Raw genomic sequence first — 17,847 nt, 5'->3', positions numbered from 1 at the left:
GTTTAGAAGTTAGAAACGTAGTACTGCCTTCGGCGCAAAAGGGACAATTTTATAAAATAATAATAACCTCTCTTTTGATCGTCTTGATTGCGTTGTGATTGTGAGGGGCATTCATTGATTATTACCTTCGAGTATATCCATGATCGAACTTAACCAAAAATATGTCTCGTGAGTATTCAGGAAAGTGAACGTCCATACTCAGTGTTGGAAAATATGACTAAGGATCAGAGATGGACTATATAGAAACTTTGCTGAACGCACTCATTTTAACTTGCGCCTATAAATTTTGGTGGTTAAAGGCTGTTGCTTAATCTATTATTTTCCAGTAAGCAGACGTTATCTAGGAACTATCACTCTGCTGAAAGGTCAACATGTGTCTACGCTCAAATCGCTTCCGTGCTATCTATTCAATTAATAAGCAAGCTGTTGCATTACCGCTATAAGAAACTTGTACGAATGATCTCTTCTCACGCCTAATTCAATAATTTACCTGCAGTCTGATGCGAGTTAGTACCGGGTTCGTTCGTTTTGATTTGTACACGAAACCCATTTTCATCAGCAACGTATTGGACAACGCGCTGGCGGCCGTCGGCATCAGTGAATCCGTAAGAGCCAATTTTTCGTCCGTTTCCATCGCCAACTTCTTTGTGAAACTTGTGCGACTTATCTCCATCTCCGATTTCATAGCCAAAATTGTAGTTATCACCATTTACAGGTGATGGTGCAGAGGCAGCAGGAAGTGTTTCTGGCCGGTTCCTAACAATTTTCTGTTGAAATATGAAAAAATCACTTTGTCAGTCGATTCTACTAGGCTGTTACGGATAAATCCGATAAACCTTGATACTGAATAACTTTTGAACTACGCGCCGTTAGCAGACGGAATGTGGCTGGTGAACACTTTAATCTTGTAAGTGAAAACTGATTGAAAATACCTTAGACGAAATGAGTTCGGAAGCAATTACATGTTTTAGTCTCGAAAATCAACGTTTAGTGATCAAGTTTTTGTTTCTCGAAGGCCACAACGTTGTAGAAATTCAGCGAAGACACTAGGTAAAAAGGCCTTAAGCGAAAGCAAAGTACATGAATCACCAACCGCTTCAAGAACGGAGCTTGTAGTGTAAATACCATCGAAGAGATGACCCGGAGGACGAGAGCGCGTTGCCGAAATCGAGAAGGCTTTTCACGTAGGCAGAGCTTGGAGTCTAAGGGCCCTATCGGCCAATATTGGCATTTCACATGTACCGTGTTCTAAAATTACTACTCATTTTACAAAAAAAAAATCGGGAATTGAGTAAAAAATTATTTTTTCGTGAATTGACTCCAAGACAGTTAGAAATGTGTATGGTGTGTTACACGTTGCACAGCTTAAATCACTATATAGGCCAAGCATATCCCGTTATCCGGCATATCCCTCTCCGAGAAACCATAGAGTGAAAGAAATTACATATGGAGACACAAATGGTAGGCTGCTGAGAAACTGCTGAGACAGCCGGATCAGCTTGTAACGACTTAATGCCCTATTAAAATTGACTATATATTGCCTAGTAACCCGTAAAAATGTACCCATAATGTATTCAAAAACCGACTGTTACTAAATCATAGGAACTGTACTGTTTATTGCAACAGCATGGGCTCTAAGAGGTTCTAAACCTTACAAAGGTACCAGTGACAGAATTTCTAAATTTTAATTCAATCAACATGCTCTTGTAACAGGCCCTGACGGAACAGGTAGACAGAAAAATTGCAAAAATACTAACTTTAGCAGTTCGACGATAACTGTTTAAAATATGAGTGCTTATAAAAAAAGAATGGGAGAATTAATTTAACGGAACGCAGTCATGTAAGCGAGGGGTGATAGAATGGGGCTAAAGAAGGTGCAATCGAACGGATACTTGACAATAGAAGTCCCGAAGATGCAATCGAAGGAAACGTTTTTTTCGACCGTCGAATCCTCCCTTGGAAAATTAAGGAGAGTTAGTTTAAGCTTCGCAATGCGAACCATCATTCTAGACTAGACTTATTGACTTAATAACATTGTATAACTGAGGCCTTAAGTCATCAAATAAAGGAGCGAAAATTACTCCGCCATTGAATTCTCTTTGGGCTGTGAGTATCATCGAAAAGTAAGTTTCAATGTGTAGGGAGTAGGAATGAAGGTGGTCTGCTTTTTAGTAACAAAGCAATTTGCTTTTTAATCACAAAAAATATGTACTTCATATAAGCAGTCTAAAAAAGTGATGGCCAACAATTATTTTTGATAAGAAACATAATACAGAACAGAGAAAATGGATGGACCGAATACAGGGCTCATCAGAGTTTCGAGGCTACTCTTACAATGTATGTTGCTGTGATTTTGTCTCCGTTTCATTTCAGTGTCGTTGTCTGGTCCACCGTATTACAAGGGCACTAGTGGCCCCAGTATACGTGCAATTATTATAATAAATAATTCTACTAGTTCATATATTTGGTCGTCTTCTCGTAATTGTCGTCGGCGGCTGTTGCTTTAGCCATTGTTACTTCCCTACCTTCTTTCACTTCAGAATATAAAATAATGGCTGTGGCCAAAGGACATGACGCATGTACCGCATCTGGGAACGCATCAGCTTAAACAAAAGAAGTCATATCTATCCCTGTCGTTAATAGATTTATCACCACGGGTGATGCTTGTCCATCTGTTCAATTCTAGGGTTCATTCTGAAATCGGTCTTTTTCGATGACTTGTATCCGACCGATATAGGCTATATCTTGGCGGATTTTTTGTAACAACGGCCACAATGCTTTGCACGCGGTGCCTTTTTCTCGTTGATGCTGTTGTTATGGGATGATTATCGCCGCTTCTTTAACCGTTATAGTGACTATCAGATTAAGTTATTGCTGGTGTACATATATAAATAGAGCTTTATAAATTTCGGGCAGTTATGTGTAAAAATAAATACGAATAAATATCAGCATCTCGAAGTGACATCTGCTGATAACCTGATCGATCGATTGATTTGAGGGACAGTTCTTAACAAAAAAAACATGGGCACCTCAATCGATCAGTCAAATGCACATTTCGTTATACAGTGATACGAGAGCATGTATACGATTGAAAGCCTGAGCTATATTAAAGTTCGAACTTACTTTCGACAAAAGCCAAACTGTGTAGTTCCGAATCCTTCTATTTACAAGAGAACGATGTACCTCGCCGCTCCTTCTGCGAGGCGAAACAAGGGCAGTCTTCGCTACAGGCCATGCCTCCGACCTAACGCATAAGTGTAGCGCGACGCCAACAGCATAGATATTTCAATCATATGGATGCATTATTACAAAGTGGTCTGTTTCATCCATGTTGAAATAGACTGTGTTTTTCTATGAGTTAAGACAGCTAATGCATACCTACGTCTAAACCGAGCCAGCTTATGCGGCGAAGATGACGTACATTGTTGTGGAGAAGTTGTTTGGTGCGGCTGTGCCCGGCGTGTCGTGAAGGCGCGGTAACTACATTGTCACTCAGTATTGCTATCATTGGCATTACGATGATCATCAGCCTGTGCATTCTATCCAGCACGTTATATATAAGATGACAACGTTTCAATGTTTAGTCCTGTATCTCTGGCAGTCATAGCACACGTAATATTTGACAATTGCGTCTGATGCGGCTGCTGCTGTATCTTCGTCTAATGTGTGGTCAACCTGAGACTTAAATAGGTGCTATCTTCTTTTCCATCAGCCGAGTTGAGTTCCGGTAGAATGCTTCGCCTTATTTGTATTATTGTTTTGGATTCGCATTGGTAGAAGTGTAAGTAAGCAGTACAATACACGCACCATGGACGGTTGTGCAGGCTGTGTCTTAGGAGGAAAATTCATTTTTCTATGTATTATAAGAGCCAAAAAAGAATTGCCCATTGCATGGGCCACCCCTTGTTGACGGCGGCCATCATTCGTCCGTTCACCTGTGCAGTAGGAGGAGAAGGGCCTTACACTGCCCTACAAAGCTTCAAATAGAAACAAGCATATCTTTTTACTATCTTTTGTGTTAGTAAAAACGTCTATACATTACCTCTAGCAAAGCTGCACGATTCGTTTACCACTACTGTGTAGTCTTCTAGAACAGCGGCCAACTTTTCTTTCATTCAAGACCTACCGATATTTGAAACAACGGCAAGACATAGATGTCGATGATGCTGACGGCAACACGCTTTTTAAAGCGCAGCCACGATGAACAGATGATTTACGCTGATTAATGGCGTGTGTGAGTTTCTATTCGGAGAATTGAAGCTTCGAGTAAGATTTGCAGAACTCTGAGGCTAAAAATAATATAACGGACCTATTGATATTACCGGAAATGATACCTTCCTTCACTATTCTCAATATCGTGTAAACATAGTGTATAATCCTTCATTCAAGTTCTTCCTTCAAAGTTCTTCATTTGTCAATAGGTAAATTGCGTCTTAAATTTGACGTAAATGGCTAATAGTCCGCTTCTTTCATGCCAGGTCAAAAGCATGTATATTGAATAAAGGGTCATAGTTATTGCACTGTTTATTATAGCGCAACTATTAACGACAACATGATCCTATATGGCTTCAGGCAAATAAACAGGATTTAAGTTATAGTTTTTTTGTTATTTGCTTTCGCTAATTCGCGGACTGGGGTCAGTTCAAAAACACATCATAATAAGATTCTGATACAGCATATAGCATCCTGTTCCTAATGTTATGTGATTCATGGTAGCAAATAATGGTGTGAAAACCCCAAGGAAAAGAAACAGTAGAACCGTTCACGTAGCATAATTTGAAAAGAAAAATCAAAGGCTTGGAGAGAACCAAAATTACACGCAGACACCTAGAAAGAAAACGAGCGATGTAGGGTTGCCAAGAGAAATTATACTGCAAATATAAATAAAGCGGCTAGACTGTAATGAACGGTTACCTAAAGCGAGAGGGCGGAGAGATGATTATTCAGTGTCAAAACACTTAGAGAGAGGAAGAAATAAACTTTCTTTTTAGTGTTATGAGCAGGTTAGCGGAAGTATTGGTAACGGTCCGGTATTATATAAATTAAATCAATAAAATATCTATTGTTAGAGAATCTACGGTAGGCTGTACGATAGCAGTTGGATTAAGGCGCTCAAAGGCTTTAGACACGTCGGGGATCATCTCGGCCTTTGCAGGGCCACCGATAACGTGCGTTCGAATATCGTTCTAAGGACGTGTTTCATAAAATCCCATGAGGGTGTGATGAAAAAGTTGCTCTTCAAGGCGAGATTGTAGCTGGTTAGGTATATGGATATGACTTAATATTTCTATGAAAAATAAGGCGTACTTTTATTTGTTAGGTTTTTGCCCTTAGAAACGGGAATTAACGGTTATTCTAAACGCAGCTAGGACTGCAGAAGTAGTAGGATAACCCTCACAGCTGGACATGTATATATGACGGCGACCAGGCGATATATGATAACGGTTAGAACCGTCAGATGAGATTGCACCATCATTCGGGAGGCCTATAAGCTAATCGCTATACCAATTCGAGTGATATACGGTACGCCTGGCTATGTATGTATAGGGAACCATTAGCGGCACCACAGGCGGCTGATATATATCCTGGGCAATTTATTCAATAGTAGTATATAATAGGCATATATTTGCTGTACGTCCAGACGAAAATCAACGCCCGAAGACACACCAAGAAAATCGTCTTGGAACATGAGCTAGAAGGTCCTAGAAGTGGGGAATAGTCCAGAAAATTTTTCGTTATCAGAAAATCATCAACAAAGACCGACTGGCCGGTCTGATATGTATTGTACGAGCTCACTTGACTTAGCCTACCCTCCCTTCAATGGCTGCAAGAGACCGTCGAACTAAAATGCTTGACGTGAACGCATTTTTATTATGGCTTCTGGGTGAATGACGAACTCCTTGCTACGTGCTGCCACACGCTTCCGAAGTATGAAGTCGACTTTGTTGAAATAGTCCCGGCTATTATGGTAAAGAATTCTCTAGCGATCAGCTATTATATGTGCATCGCAACAGGGGTCAAGATCACGAAACAAACTTCGGCCAAAAAAACCATACCGAGCCCGGCTTTGAAAGAGATTTTGCAGATTAGAGAAAAATTGATTAGAATTATTATCATTTTTTAATCGTATCAAAATTTCTAGCATACGTTGATTGTACTTTTGGGTACGATTTTATTTTGGGTTATCGCCTAAAATGGTCCAGTATCTTAGTGATTAGTAATTTCTGCGTGTGCTCCGATGATGGAGTGTCTTTGTGGACATCATACCTGTAACACACCGAAAACTGCCATCTTCGTTGTTGTTCATTCATCAGGTCTTGTAACCGATTTAGCAGATATGGTGCAGTGTGATTTATTATATAAAGACGCTACATAGCGTAAGTTATTATCACTATTATAGGTACCGACTACTGCGCTCCAATGTTGTACTTGTTTTCACTTGCGACTGAATACTTCAGACATTGAACTGAAATTAAGCCTTCACTTGAAATACTCGACCCCATATAAGCATATCCAGATATATATATATAATATAAAATAAGGTGCTATATAGGCACTAAAGTGGACTATAGTATCGGCGACTACGCTGAAATTGCAAGTTTTGCTTACTGCTGGAAACTGTTCGTCAGGGAAACTATGACTCTTCTACTGACTAATGCTCATTCATACATGCCACAGCTATTTGTATTAAATAGGACTATATCATTAGATGTTCTATCGAAGTGTCTATTTCACGGATAAGCCGTAACGCTCTTCACGAAGAATTAGTAAAAAATGAAATTCTATTTTCTAAAAAGTGACAATAAATAGGTTTCTTAGGTGTAGATGAATCAGTGAATGAGTGCCATGATCGTTTCGTATCTACGAATGAAATTCTGTCGTTGCGTTGAATCTTCGTACGCCAAACTGGAACTTCTCAGTGCCGCTTTCGTCAGTCCGTTCCTCTTCGCCTCAGTGCACGCACATGCACATCTGAGCAAACGTTATGATCGAGGTTAAACGACATACGATTGCCCACGTACAGACCGCACTAATTTCCACCACGTATACAATACATGCAGCACGAGCCACTGCAAAATATCCTTTATGACGCTACTCGAAGACGCGTAAACAATGGAGAATAGCAGTAGCGAGCAATTGCATCAAGCGGCGGCTGGAAAAGATATTTTACCTACGACTCCTCGCTATTTATATGCGATTGCTCATTATCTTGGCTTCGCATACCTTAAATCGATGGATATAAAGTACGATAAAATAAGCTTTCATTTTTCCAATCTTTTTCGAAGAAATCTAACGTATCAGATATTGGCCACGGTCAACTTGGCCGTATCAATCAATCAAAGAGATATCAATGTATCAGTGTGATGAATAACATACATACAGGATTTAGGAGCATGGCTTTGAAACATAGGAACTGCGGCTGTTATCAGCGACATAACCTATCTCCTCGATTTACAGCATTTTTACGTATTGTACGTTGATTCACAGAATGTATCTAGCGGCTAAGGATAGAATTTCGATACTATAGAGACACAATACGTAACTACAGGATGAAGACCACTTTAAACGGCACATCCTATATCAGAAATAAGACCACAGGGTCAGAAATGTTTTTTTTTTTCGTTCAATTGTATTTCTTCGTATCTTCGAGCGACCTTTTTCTGACTTCGACGAAAATTAGACAATGATTTGATTCTCGGCCTCGCTGGATGCATCGCCCCGTAACGTCCGGTGACCGGTCCGAGTATCGCTTATACTTCCGTTACGGCAATCTTCCGTCACCTTGGATCGGTCTGCTTCAATATCTGCTTTACCCCACCCAAACGCCACTGTGACAAATGCCGGACTGCGCATACTTTATTCGTTTTACATTTGCTGACATAACCAATACAACTTTTTGAGCCTCAGATTTCCGTGATTCTACAGAAAAAATATTTCCTGGCAAACTTTCTCGTGGCATTTCGAAATTACGTACGATTCAGGAAAATTCTGAAAAGCGATCTGTGTTGTTTGTGTGCTTAACACACCGCTTTCGATAGCTTAGACACACATTTTTATGTACATACGTACACCGTGATTTTCTGAGTAGCAACAAAATCAAACGGACCGGCGATGTTAATATGAAACTTGAAAGCGAAACAAACAGTCTACATCGACGTACGTGCGTACGTTTTATGAAAATGATAAGAACGCCTGAACATTTACCAGGCCCAGGGCTCCTCCCGAACATCTGTGCCCATTGTGACATCACCTTATTGAGACGAACTTTTATAATTAATAATTCAATTAAGTTAACGAAAAGTGTTGTTAATGAAATATGCATAGGGACGAATCAGTGTGAGCGAATAACCGCGTAACTATTGTGAAACAAAACTTGTCGAAATGTTCAGACCGTTTTATAGCTGGATAGGTTGGAAGTTCTACGTGTAAAGAAACTAAACACTGAGTAAGGTAGCTAGTTCAAACACTTCGAAAACGGACAGGAGTGCATCGAGTACGTCCGCATCCATTAGAAAGACTGTGACACAGATGTGATCGCGCACAGTTGTGTGTCAACCGCTAAATAGTCATAACGGACCTCAATTGGCTTTGTCATATCATTTTGGCCTGTCGTTAACGCCAAACGGCTTATGGTAAAGCTAATGCCAAAACAACTGAATGCCCGTGAAGAACAGTGTCAGGGAAAAATGTTCAGACACTTCTAGAGAGGCTAAACTCGCTTGAACACGTCATCACGATTGACCAGACGTGGACGCAAGGGACGCAATGATGAGGCGACCGAGACCTCATTCTTCCAGTATCGGTTCAAAAGCGGACCTCAACAAAGGAAGCTACACGATCCGAGTTTAAAATAAAGGTGCTCCTCTCGGCTTCCTTTGACTATCGAGGGTTACCCTATCAGCATGCACGCTGTCCAGCTCCATGGTTACCAAAAAGTACTATCAAGAAGCTCTAAAAAGATGACACGGCTGTGTCTGATGCAAGAGACCAGAACTGTAGCTTAACAAGTCCTGGATCCTCCATTAGGACAGCGTGCCGGAATATATTTCAGTACCCTTACAGCAGCTTTTAGGCAGAAGCAAAAGCTCGGCCTTGAGTCTCGTATTTACCAGATCCAACCCTTTTTTTTTTTGTTTTCCCCAGTTCTGATTTTTGAAACGTAAGAGGAGTGTGAAGGGAAAGCGTTTCGGGGAAAAGGAACAAAAAATCGCTGATCCGAGGATCGAATTTGAATAGTGCTTTGAGGGTTGGACAAAAATGAAAAGAAAAAAAATACCTAGCAATTTGCAATAAGCGATTCATTTATTTTTTAATAAAAAGATTACGTTACAGTTAAGATGTCAAGTAATCTGTTATATAACAAACAATTCAATAGAAGTCTGTGGTGAAATTTTTTAAAGTACGCAGTCAACACCATTAACACAGAGTTGCTCAGGCGGAGCATATAAACGTATTGTCTATATATATATATATATATATGTATATTATGATTAAAGCGTAAAGCGCATTCCACTGACATGGATACAGGATTTGTTATGTCGAGGAGCATACAAAATATTACCTTTTTTCCTTCTTTCCCTGTTGCTGTTGGCGGTAAGCTTTGAATGTCATCCGCTAATGATGTTTTCACGTAAAGCAGTAACAACAATAGTTTTAATCTCATCTGAAACAAAATAAATTTTATATTATTACCGGATTACAAACGAATAGTCCAAACGGATCTATGCGTAGAACAATAATGTTCAAATCAGATATCGAAAATTAGAGGTAAACAATTGAGTAAAGATGAGATTACCGCCAATATAACTTTGTGGCATTTTCGAAAAAGTAGCTTTAAAAAATTGCAGGTTGCAATTTGTACGTGTACATTCTGCTATTCATTTCTGCTGATCAAGGCCCCACGTTACCAACTTTAGCATGAAATATATAAATATGAGGATATCTTAGTACCCGCGAAACTAACTGTGAAAGTAAATTGTTGGGCTCGCTGTGTTTATTATTTGATGTATTTGAGTATGACGAACGGGTAACGAACCGTACGACTTTTTCGGTTCGGAATCAGGTCATATCGGAATCGACCTGCCTGGTCGACCTACCGCGGCAATATGGCCTCTGTTAATTACTAAGTCATGGTAGACTCATTGATTAATTAGCCAGAGGGCAATTGTACGAAATTTATTTGAAAATGTCGCATCATCTATTTACTGCCGACAGTTTCATGTCTACACGGATCGCATGAAACTGATTTAAGCAGGAGCAAACGGCTTAAAATAAGGACCAAGGAAAAGGAAATGATAATGACCTAGTGCCAGGCAAAAAAAAAACTCATGGAAACCTTCCATTATGAATTGTCCTTTCGCACGAAACGTCACAGCACTCCTACGACCATTCTTCACATCATCGGTGAGACGAACCAGCTCCAAGTAGTGGCAATGTTTGGGTAGATATAGTAGCTACTTGGCATCGTATATACGCTAAAATGCGGAAGATAAAATCATCGTCAAAACGCACAATTATTTCCATAGATTAAATCACAACTGTTTATTCTTAACATTATCTGCCGACAATTAGATGACCAGTTCTGTATAATTACTAATAAATATAACTTTGTATGTATTAGAAGATATTAAGAGCTGCAGGTAAGATACTCCTGTTGCCATACGCATTAAATAAATAGCGACGGAATATGCCTGGCAGTGCTAAACCGCTCAAAACTCGTTAGTTCATGGAAAAATGATGGTAAAAAAACTGCTTTTTTTGATGAGCAGCTCGATCATCACAGTAATCGACATATCTTGCTCGTCTTACGCTAAAGTGGACCATCGCAATGAGATAGATAGATATATCTGTATTACTTGGCGCATATGGGAGTTGCAAAATCAAATCTCCCTTGCTGAACGCTATATTGAAATACATTTGTACGAGGATTCGAAAGTCGTTTTATACTTTCAATGTTAAAATCAGTTGACACATTTATCTTCTTTTGTACCTGTCGTTGTTTCATTGAATAACGAACGGTTCGACCCTAACCGCACTCACTACGTTTCGCTCACTGCTATCAAACTTTCCACTTTCAAATGTACTATATAATACAACCAGGAGCGTATATGGAATCAATAAAAGAGCAGGAAGTTTTTTTTTATTTTCGTAGGTAGTCACATAATTGTTCCTTCAACGTTTTCTGAGCTGTCGATAAGCGGTTATTGACGCCTTCACTTGTTAACGTTCACAGTAGAATAAACCAGTGGTGGTACGTTGCGCGGTCATAACCTGTTGTAACAGCACGTGTAGAAGTGACGAAGATCATCAGACGGACCACCTGTGAGCGTTTCGACCCCCCACCTCGTACCCCTCTCCCCAAGCTGCGTTGGCTGAATCGAGTCGGAATATTATAAATTATACATTTTAGATTGCCCTATTAAAATGTCGATGCTTATCTCCATCGGACCATTGCATCTTATTTTTATTATTATTACCATATTTTTTTCTCTATTTCATTATCTCGGCTTACCGATATTGCTAATGGGCGGAAGTTCTTCACTGTAGCCAATTAAATTACGACTCTTTTCCCTCTTCGATGCGGAAACAACTAGCGAATGTAATGGAGTCCCTTGGACATGGCAGTCTTACTGCTTATTTAATAGTTTAAACGTCTATAACGAGATCAATCGTTAGTTCCCAGCCAAAAATGGTCTAGAGACGTGAATTTTTAATTGCGCTGCGTAGTGAACGAAATATGTTCTCTGTAAACGCAATGGACACCGATACACGCCATGCTAAGCTCACTATTAAGTTTATTGGTAGATCACTGCATGGACAAGTAAGCCATGTCACGTTATAGTTCGCGTAATGCACTCGATAGCCCCCTTTCCCCGCTGAAACAGCCTTTTTCCTATAAAAACAATAAGCTTTTTAGTAATCAACGCCTTCACACTAAGTAATAATAAAGGGCTCTATGGGTATCTTGATTGAGGTGGTAAAAGTAAGAAACGCATGTGTCTTCAGCTTCGCTGTGCGTGTATCAAAGTTTTCAAAGAAAATCCTATTTGACATTCTGGATTTTACGTACAATAAGCCGCAGCTTGTCATCTTAAGTACGGCTGTAGCTGCTGTGAGTGACTATGTTTGCTAGGTCTCACTATTTTCAATTTGATGAGATTCGGAACTTCAACTAGAGCTGTTAACTTGGCTAGTTTTACTTGCCATCTGCGGTCAGATTTTATGATTTAGCTTTTTATTAAATTATATATTAAATAAATTATGATGACCGATTGATCAGTGCCTTTGCTGTGTACACAGCATAGCACCTGTACCCATAACGACCCTTCAAGGATTATTCAGATTCTACCTGTCTTAGTAATCTGTTGGTAAACCGCACTGATCGAAATCCAAGATAATCTATCGTAAATTACGCTGATCGGACAGAAAATACAGTTACAAACATTTACAAACGAGTAATAGATAAATGTGACTACTTAAAATTGCAGCTGATAGGTAGACACGAAGTGTCAATAACCCATGCGTGCTGAATGACATCGTCAAAACAATAAACCTTGGTATTATAAATGAGACGCTTACTATTCCTTTATCTACGGAAACCTTAAAATATTACTAAAATGAATAGATTCAGCTGGCTGGTAGGCGGTGCGCAGCACCCCCCTATGAGGAACGCCACAAAATGCGTGCCCCACCCAAAAAAACTTCGCCGCTTTGTACACACTTAAATTGAAGATGGCCGTCGACAGCGTGACGGTTGCTTGCTACGTCGCAGTACGACGCCCTTCTAATGAAATCGGCATTGTTTTTTGCCGTCCTTAACCTCTGTGGGCAGAATCGCGTATCCAGAGACTGGCAAAGTTAGTTCGCTAGTTGCGTCGGCGGATTCATACCGAATATCGAATAGGACATTGTTTTAATGTCAGGATAGCAAAAGGTGGTTGCTTTTTGCTCAATGCGCCTTTTTGGCTTCCTCGGGCAACACCCAGCCCCTCCGGCGACAGAGTCAGTCAATAAGACACACTATTCAAATACTGAATGCCGATCCCAGCTCATCGGGTAATGTTCGCATAACTCCTACAAACTATTAAGGATCTCAGCCATATTAAGTAACACTTGCTTTTTATGAAAAGCAACGATTAAGCTCATAAGGCTCAGCCTTGAAGATCGTTCGGGCCAATCACGTCCTACCACAATAGGTCGAGTGGGCCATCTCCTAGTCCACTTATATCCGGCGCTTCCTTTCTCTGTTTGCAGATTTGCCGAATGTGTAACATAACTTAGTAACGAAAGTACAAGAAGTTTCACCTGACGATAAATAAGCAGTCGTTCGTTATCGATTATCCGTCACCGTCGGGTCTGCGTATTAAATCGATCCGCTCATTTTTTCAGTGCTTCCTTGAGATGTCGTTGACTAGTCTCTGTTGTGACTAGTGTTTATAGTGTGTTGTAGTATATGTAAATAACATCCATGTGCGCACTTATAAGTCTATCAGCATGAGTCCAGTATATATGTGCATGTAACGATGGTAATGAGGCTCTGAAACATCGAATGCATTACATTGCCACAGTAAGATTTTCACATTTTACATAGTGGAAGGGGATCGCGACAGGAGGGCCACTACGGGGTACAGGGAGGCGCAGAGCTCCCATCAAATTCTAATAAAGAATAGCTAATTCTTTGGGCACCGTTTACAGAGGTACATTTCACTTTCTCTTCATGATAATATCATTACTGTATCTACATACGGTAAGTTTCTCATTATCGAGTGAGTGTTGGTGAGATGTTTAGGTATATCTATGCACCGATTCAAGAAATGAGCGCGCCCTTATCGCATGCACTCGAGTAGTACTATTCTCATTATTGATATTAACTTTCAAAGCTTCCTTTATCATAGTTGCGTGGCCAATGAATCATTTGTCTCTACCGTACATAATGGAAGACGGCTGCGACTAGTGATGTCTACAAATATAAGCTGGCAATTTTGTGTAGTCTTGTTAGCATTTGTCTCTGTTGCAATAAAGATGCCTCATCATCAATGGTTTCTTTTGATCTTTAGAAAGGCCTCATTTGACGATGACGATGACAACTCAAAAATGGATTGCATGCCAGCTTTTCTAAGCTCCGTAAGAAAAAAGGAAATCTTTCTAGTGTCGTTACTTGAAGAGCCGCTTTTGTACTATTTAGCTAACGCATGTAAGCACTTCTGAGTACGGCCCACGAGACGCAGTCGAAACGCGGACTGTTTTTGAAGACATGACATTTACCAGGACGTAGGGATATTGTTACATAATGCCTTGCTCACGAATCGATGTTCCAACGGCATCGATTGTAACAAAAATGAAGTACCAGTGGCTTCAGAGCCTTTTAGGAGTAGGATGCGGTCAAACCATGTAACCTTATTTTGAGGAAAAGCTCTTCCGAAAAAGCGAGCTGTTCCTTCTTGCGGCAGGGGGCAGCTGAGGGCCAGCGTAGACAAAATAGACCAGTAATCGTCGTTGTGACTCCCGAAACCGTCTACGATTCCGGCTGGAAATATAGTCGTCTATTTATCAAATGTGTTGCCCCTTCTGCATTTCCGTCAAGTGTTGTTCTTTTTTTTAGCGTAATTCAAATAAATCGGAGAAAATCCTTCTAGAGTTCCAAGTAACTCCGAGGTCTGTCGAATAAGGGCCGTCCATGTGACGGTAGTATCGCGAAAGAAGTTTACTTTTTATGTTGAACTTTGACTCGTTGTTCAGGCACCGCGTATAAAACGGTTAATACGCAAGAATTTGCTCTTTAACTACATGGAGCGCTGGTCTAATTGGGACCCATTTAACAATTTCGCGACATTGTGTTAATTATTAATGCCAGCCTATAGGTTATCTGTTCTATAGAATAATCCTGCGATTATTTCACTGCGTTTTGTCTCTGAGGGAGATAGCCGGACAACTTCACAGCGTTCTGGCAGGCAAACAACAATTATATTGCGACAATAGCGGAATAGTGATTAGAAGTGTGGGTGCCATGTTTGTACACCAACGCACATTATTATAGCAGCGCCAATTGCAAAAAGCGACGTACCAATGATACAACCATTACGTAATAAAACTACGTAAAAATTTCAGCAATAAATGTTATTATACGAATAATACAAAATCAGAGAATGGAAGAAAACCATGAAAATAAAGAGCAGTCTAGTTGTAATAGTAGTAAAGATAATCACACCGATGATAATCATCGTAGTCCTATGAAGAAAATCTAGCTGACACAAGGCTATCGCCTCCGTGTTTCGTCGCCGGACGATCCAGAGTTGACCCTATATAGATAGATAGATAGATAGATAAATACTTCTTGAACAAATAAACAAGCATTCCCTGTCACGACCACCCTGTTCCTATGGCTACAATCACGTTTGCGATTTACGGTGACGGGCCTATCTGTCTTTGTATGACGTACGTTTCACCCTAACACGCGCCTGCACTCAAACGCTGGCTTCTAATAGCTATGTTTGTTCGTCATTCGTTGAAGTGAGTCCTTCTTCTTGAGTTTCCTGCCCAATGCTGAGAGACATGCTTTAGGCCATACTTTCAAGGCATGCTCACTGCTTATCGTACGAAGAACTGATACAGTGGTATTACCTCTGAGCGATAAGACTGATGACTAATGTCTGTGTGCGCGAGCAATCCGTAACATCACTGAGTATTTTATTATTCTTGTAATAAAATGAAAAAAACTGCTCTTGAAACTATAGCACCTTGATATTACTGTGAATCCCGAAAAAAAAACTTAAATATAATTGCTCTCTGCTAAATTTCTCTCGAAGTATTAGTTCGGATCATATGAATTTTAGCATCGGACAAAAAAATCAGACAGTTTTGTTGTCTTGTTTGTTGAGTTTGTTGAGAAATATTTCATTCGAAAACTCAGTTCATTTTTTACGAGATTTTTTTGACTTTAGTGAAAAGAAAAAAAGCCCAGCCAAAAAAAATCTAATGTCAGTCTAGGACAAACTGTTTATTCCAGGTAACTGCCATTTCAACTTTCGAACTTCGATGCCGTTTCTTGCCGTAAAACCGTGATTGCGCTTCGTAGATAGTTCGGTGAATGCTTTTAATTGTTTAGAGTTTTACGTTCGGCGTCACCATTACGTATTCGAACAGGCGGCTGGATGCCAGCATGACACAAGATTTGTTTGTTACGCCTCGATTCAAACCCGGACCACAACACGTCTCAAACATTGGCAGGCCAATACGTTATCCATTGAGCTATCACGGGTTCAATGTAAACGACCCACTCAGCACGAACAGCCTTAACACACGGTCTTAACTTATTAGGAGTTCCTTTCAGCGACTGATCTTTATCCTGAAAAAACTGTATCTTTACGTACCAATAAAAAGTCCATGAAAAGATGCTATCGAGCCAAATTTCAATGCGCAATTTTCTACTTTTATTTCTCGGCTATATTGTTTTTGACTCTAGGCTATATTGTTCTCCAACTGTAGCCAAAGTAGATAACGACTAATACTTTTTTTGATATCACTATAAATATACCATTCGATTCGTAAAGCCGCACTCGCTCAAAGTAAAACTTGCAAGATCCTTCGCCCGTGGTACAATAATATTGTTCAACTTATTTTCACAAAAATCGGGGTTCAAACCACTGTTTTTCGTTTCTGTTCATAGCTTTTTATTGGCTCTAACTTCGGGACGACTTTCGGTCGAATTTGCAAGGCCTACAAAAAAAAAACATATAGAAACTTTAGCTGACAGAAAAGTTTTGCAAAGCTTTATGATTTAAAGACAAACGTAAAATTTGATGAAAATTTCATAGAGCCACAATTCATTGCAGATGATATTATCATGAACGCTGAAAGGCGATATCGGTCCCGATAAGTTTCTTTTCATGTTTTGGCTCGTACTTTGACGGCAGCTTTAAATCGCTCGGTACAATATGCCTTCGGAAATATCAGATGTTACAATTTTTGTTAACTTCACTCGGGCCATTGATTGAAAAGGCACTTAACGTACGGGTTTCGCTGTAGCAACACATAAATGGAATTGAACGAATACAATATTTCGGTAAAAGGGGGGGGTATGCCGCAAAACTTCATTTCCAAAATTGCTTTGTTCAAGTTTACCTTATTAAAAATGTTTAAAAACACACTATATGTTGTAAAATAGGGGGTCGATTGCTCTGAACTATCAGACACTGGGTTTTTCGATTCTGTTAAGTAGTTTACCTGACTGATTTTGGGCATTTAGATCAATCACCCATAGAGTACATCTGCACCTGAATGAAAACAAGCCACGAACCTTAAGGCAAAATTTTACATCGTTTAATTCTCTGTACGACCGCAGTCTGACCCGATATAGTTTGATAATAGAATTTATGTATTCATAATAAATCGTAGCCAATCAGTGGCTATGTGGTTGGCATCTAGTGTATGATAGCGAAACAAAGCAAGATCTAGCCATCAACGAGAAGGACCTATGATGATAACGATACGACAATGATTCTATGGGCAGAAATGAAAGCTTCGCAAACAAACAAATTCACTTTCTCATTCGTTCGTTCGTTCGTTCGTTCGTCTGCTTGTCGAACAGGTCGACGTGTAACGGGAACAACACACATACACGTTGCTGGTATAAACATGTACATAAAGTATAAAACCGATCGGTATACCATGAAGCTACTTACGATGCCACCCCGGCGGGGGCAGCGGCATCAGCAGCTCGTTTTTTTTTGTGCAATATCAAGCTTTGTGTACGTGGGCGTGTCGTCTTGTGTCTTGCTTTCGTCGTCGTATCGTAATAATAATCAGCAGCAGCTTCTAGCTGCGGATTTCATCCCAATATACTTCTCA

General features: G+C 40.0%; 1 protein-coding gene and 1 long non-coding RNA gene across 3 annotated transcripts in view; one reads left to right on the top strand and one right to left on the bottom strand.

Moving 5' to 3' along the window:
• Positions 1 to 17,847, top strand: part of LOC147756369 (uncharacterized) — a 55,416-nt gene that overhangs the window by 21,898 nt on the left and 15,671 nt on the right. The gene's annotated exons all lie outside the window — the stretch shown is intronic.
• LOC111247336 (uncharacterized) overlaps positions 1 to 17,847 on the bottom strand; it is a 35,791-nt gene that overhangs the window by 5,386 nt on the left and 12,558 nt on the right. The window contains exons 3-4 of the mRNA XM_022798133.2: positions 9,563 to 9,664; positions 491 to 767 (exon numbers count right to left, since the gene is read on the bottom strand). Of these exons, the coding sequence (XP_022653868.1) occupies positions 491 to 767; positions 9,563 to 9,664 (379 nt within the window). The remainder of the gene's footprint in view (positions 1 to 490; positions 768 to 9,562; positions 9,665 to 17,847) is intronic.

The sequence above is a fragment of the Varroa destructor genome, unplaced genomic scaffold (assembly GCF_002443255.2).
Source record: "Varroa destructor unplaced genomic scaffold, Vdes_3.0 BEIS01000003.1, whole genome shotgun sequence".
NCBI lineage: Eukaryota > Metazoa > Arthropoda > Arachnida > Mesostigmata > Varroidae > Varroa > Varroa destructor.
The sequence above is the reverse complement of the archived record's forward strand: the minus strand, read 5'-3'. Positions and strand labels throughout refer to the sequence as shown.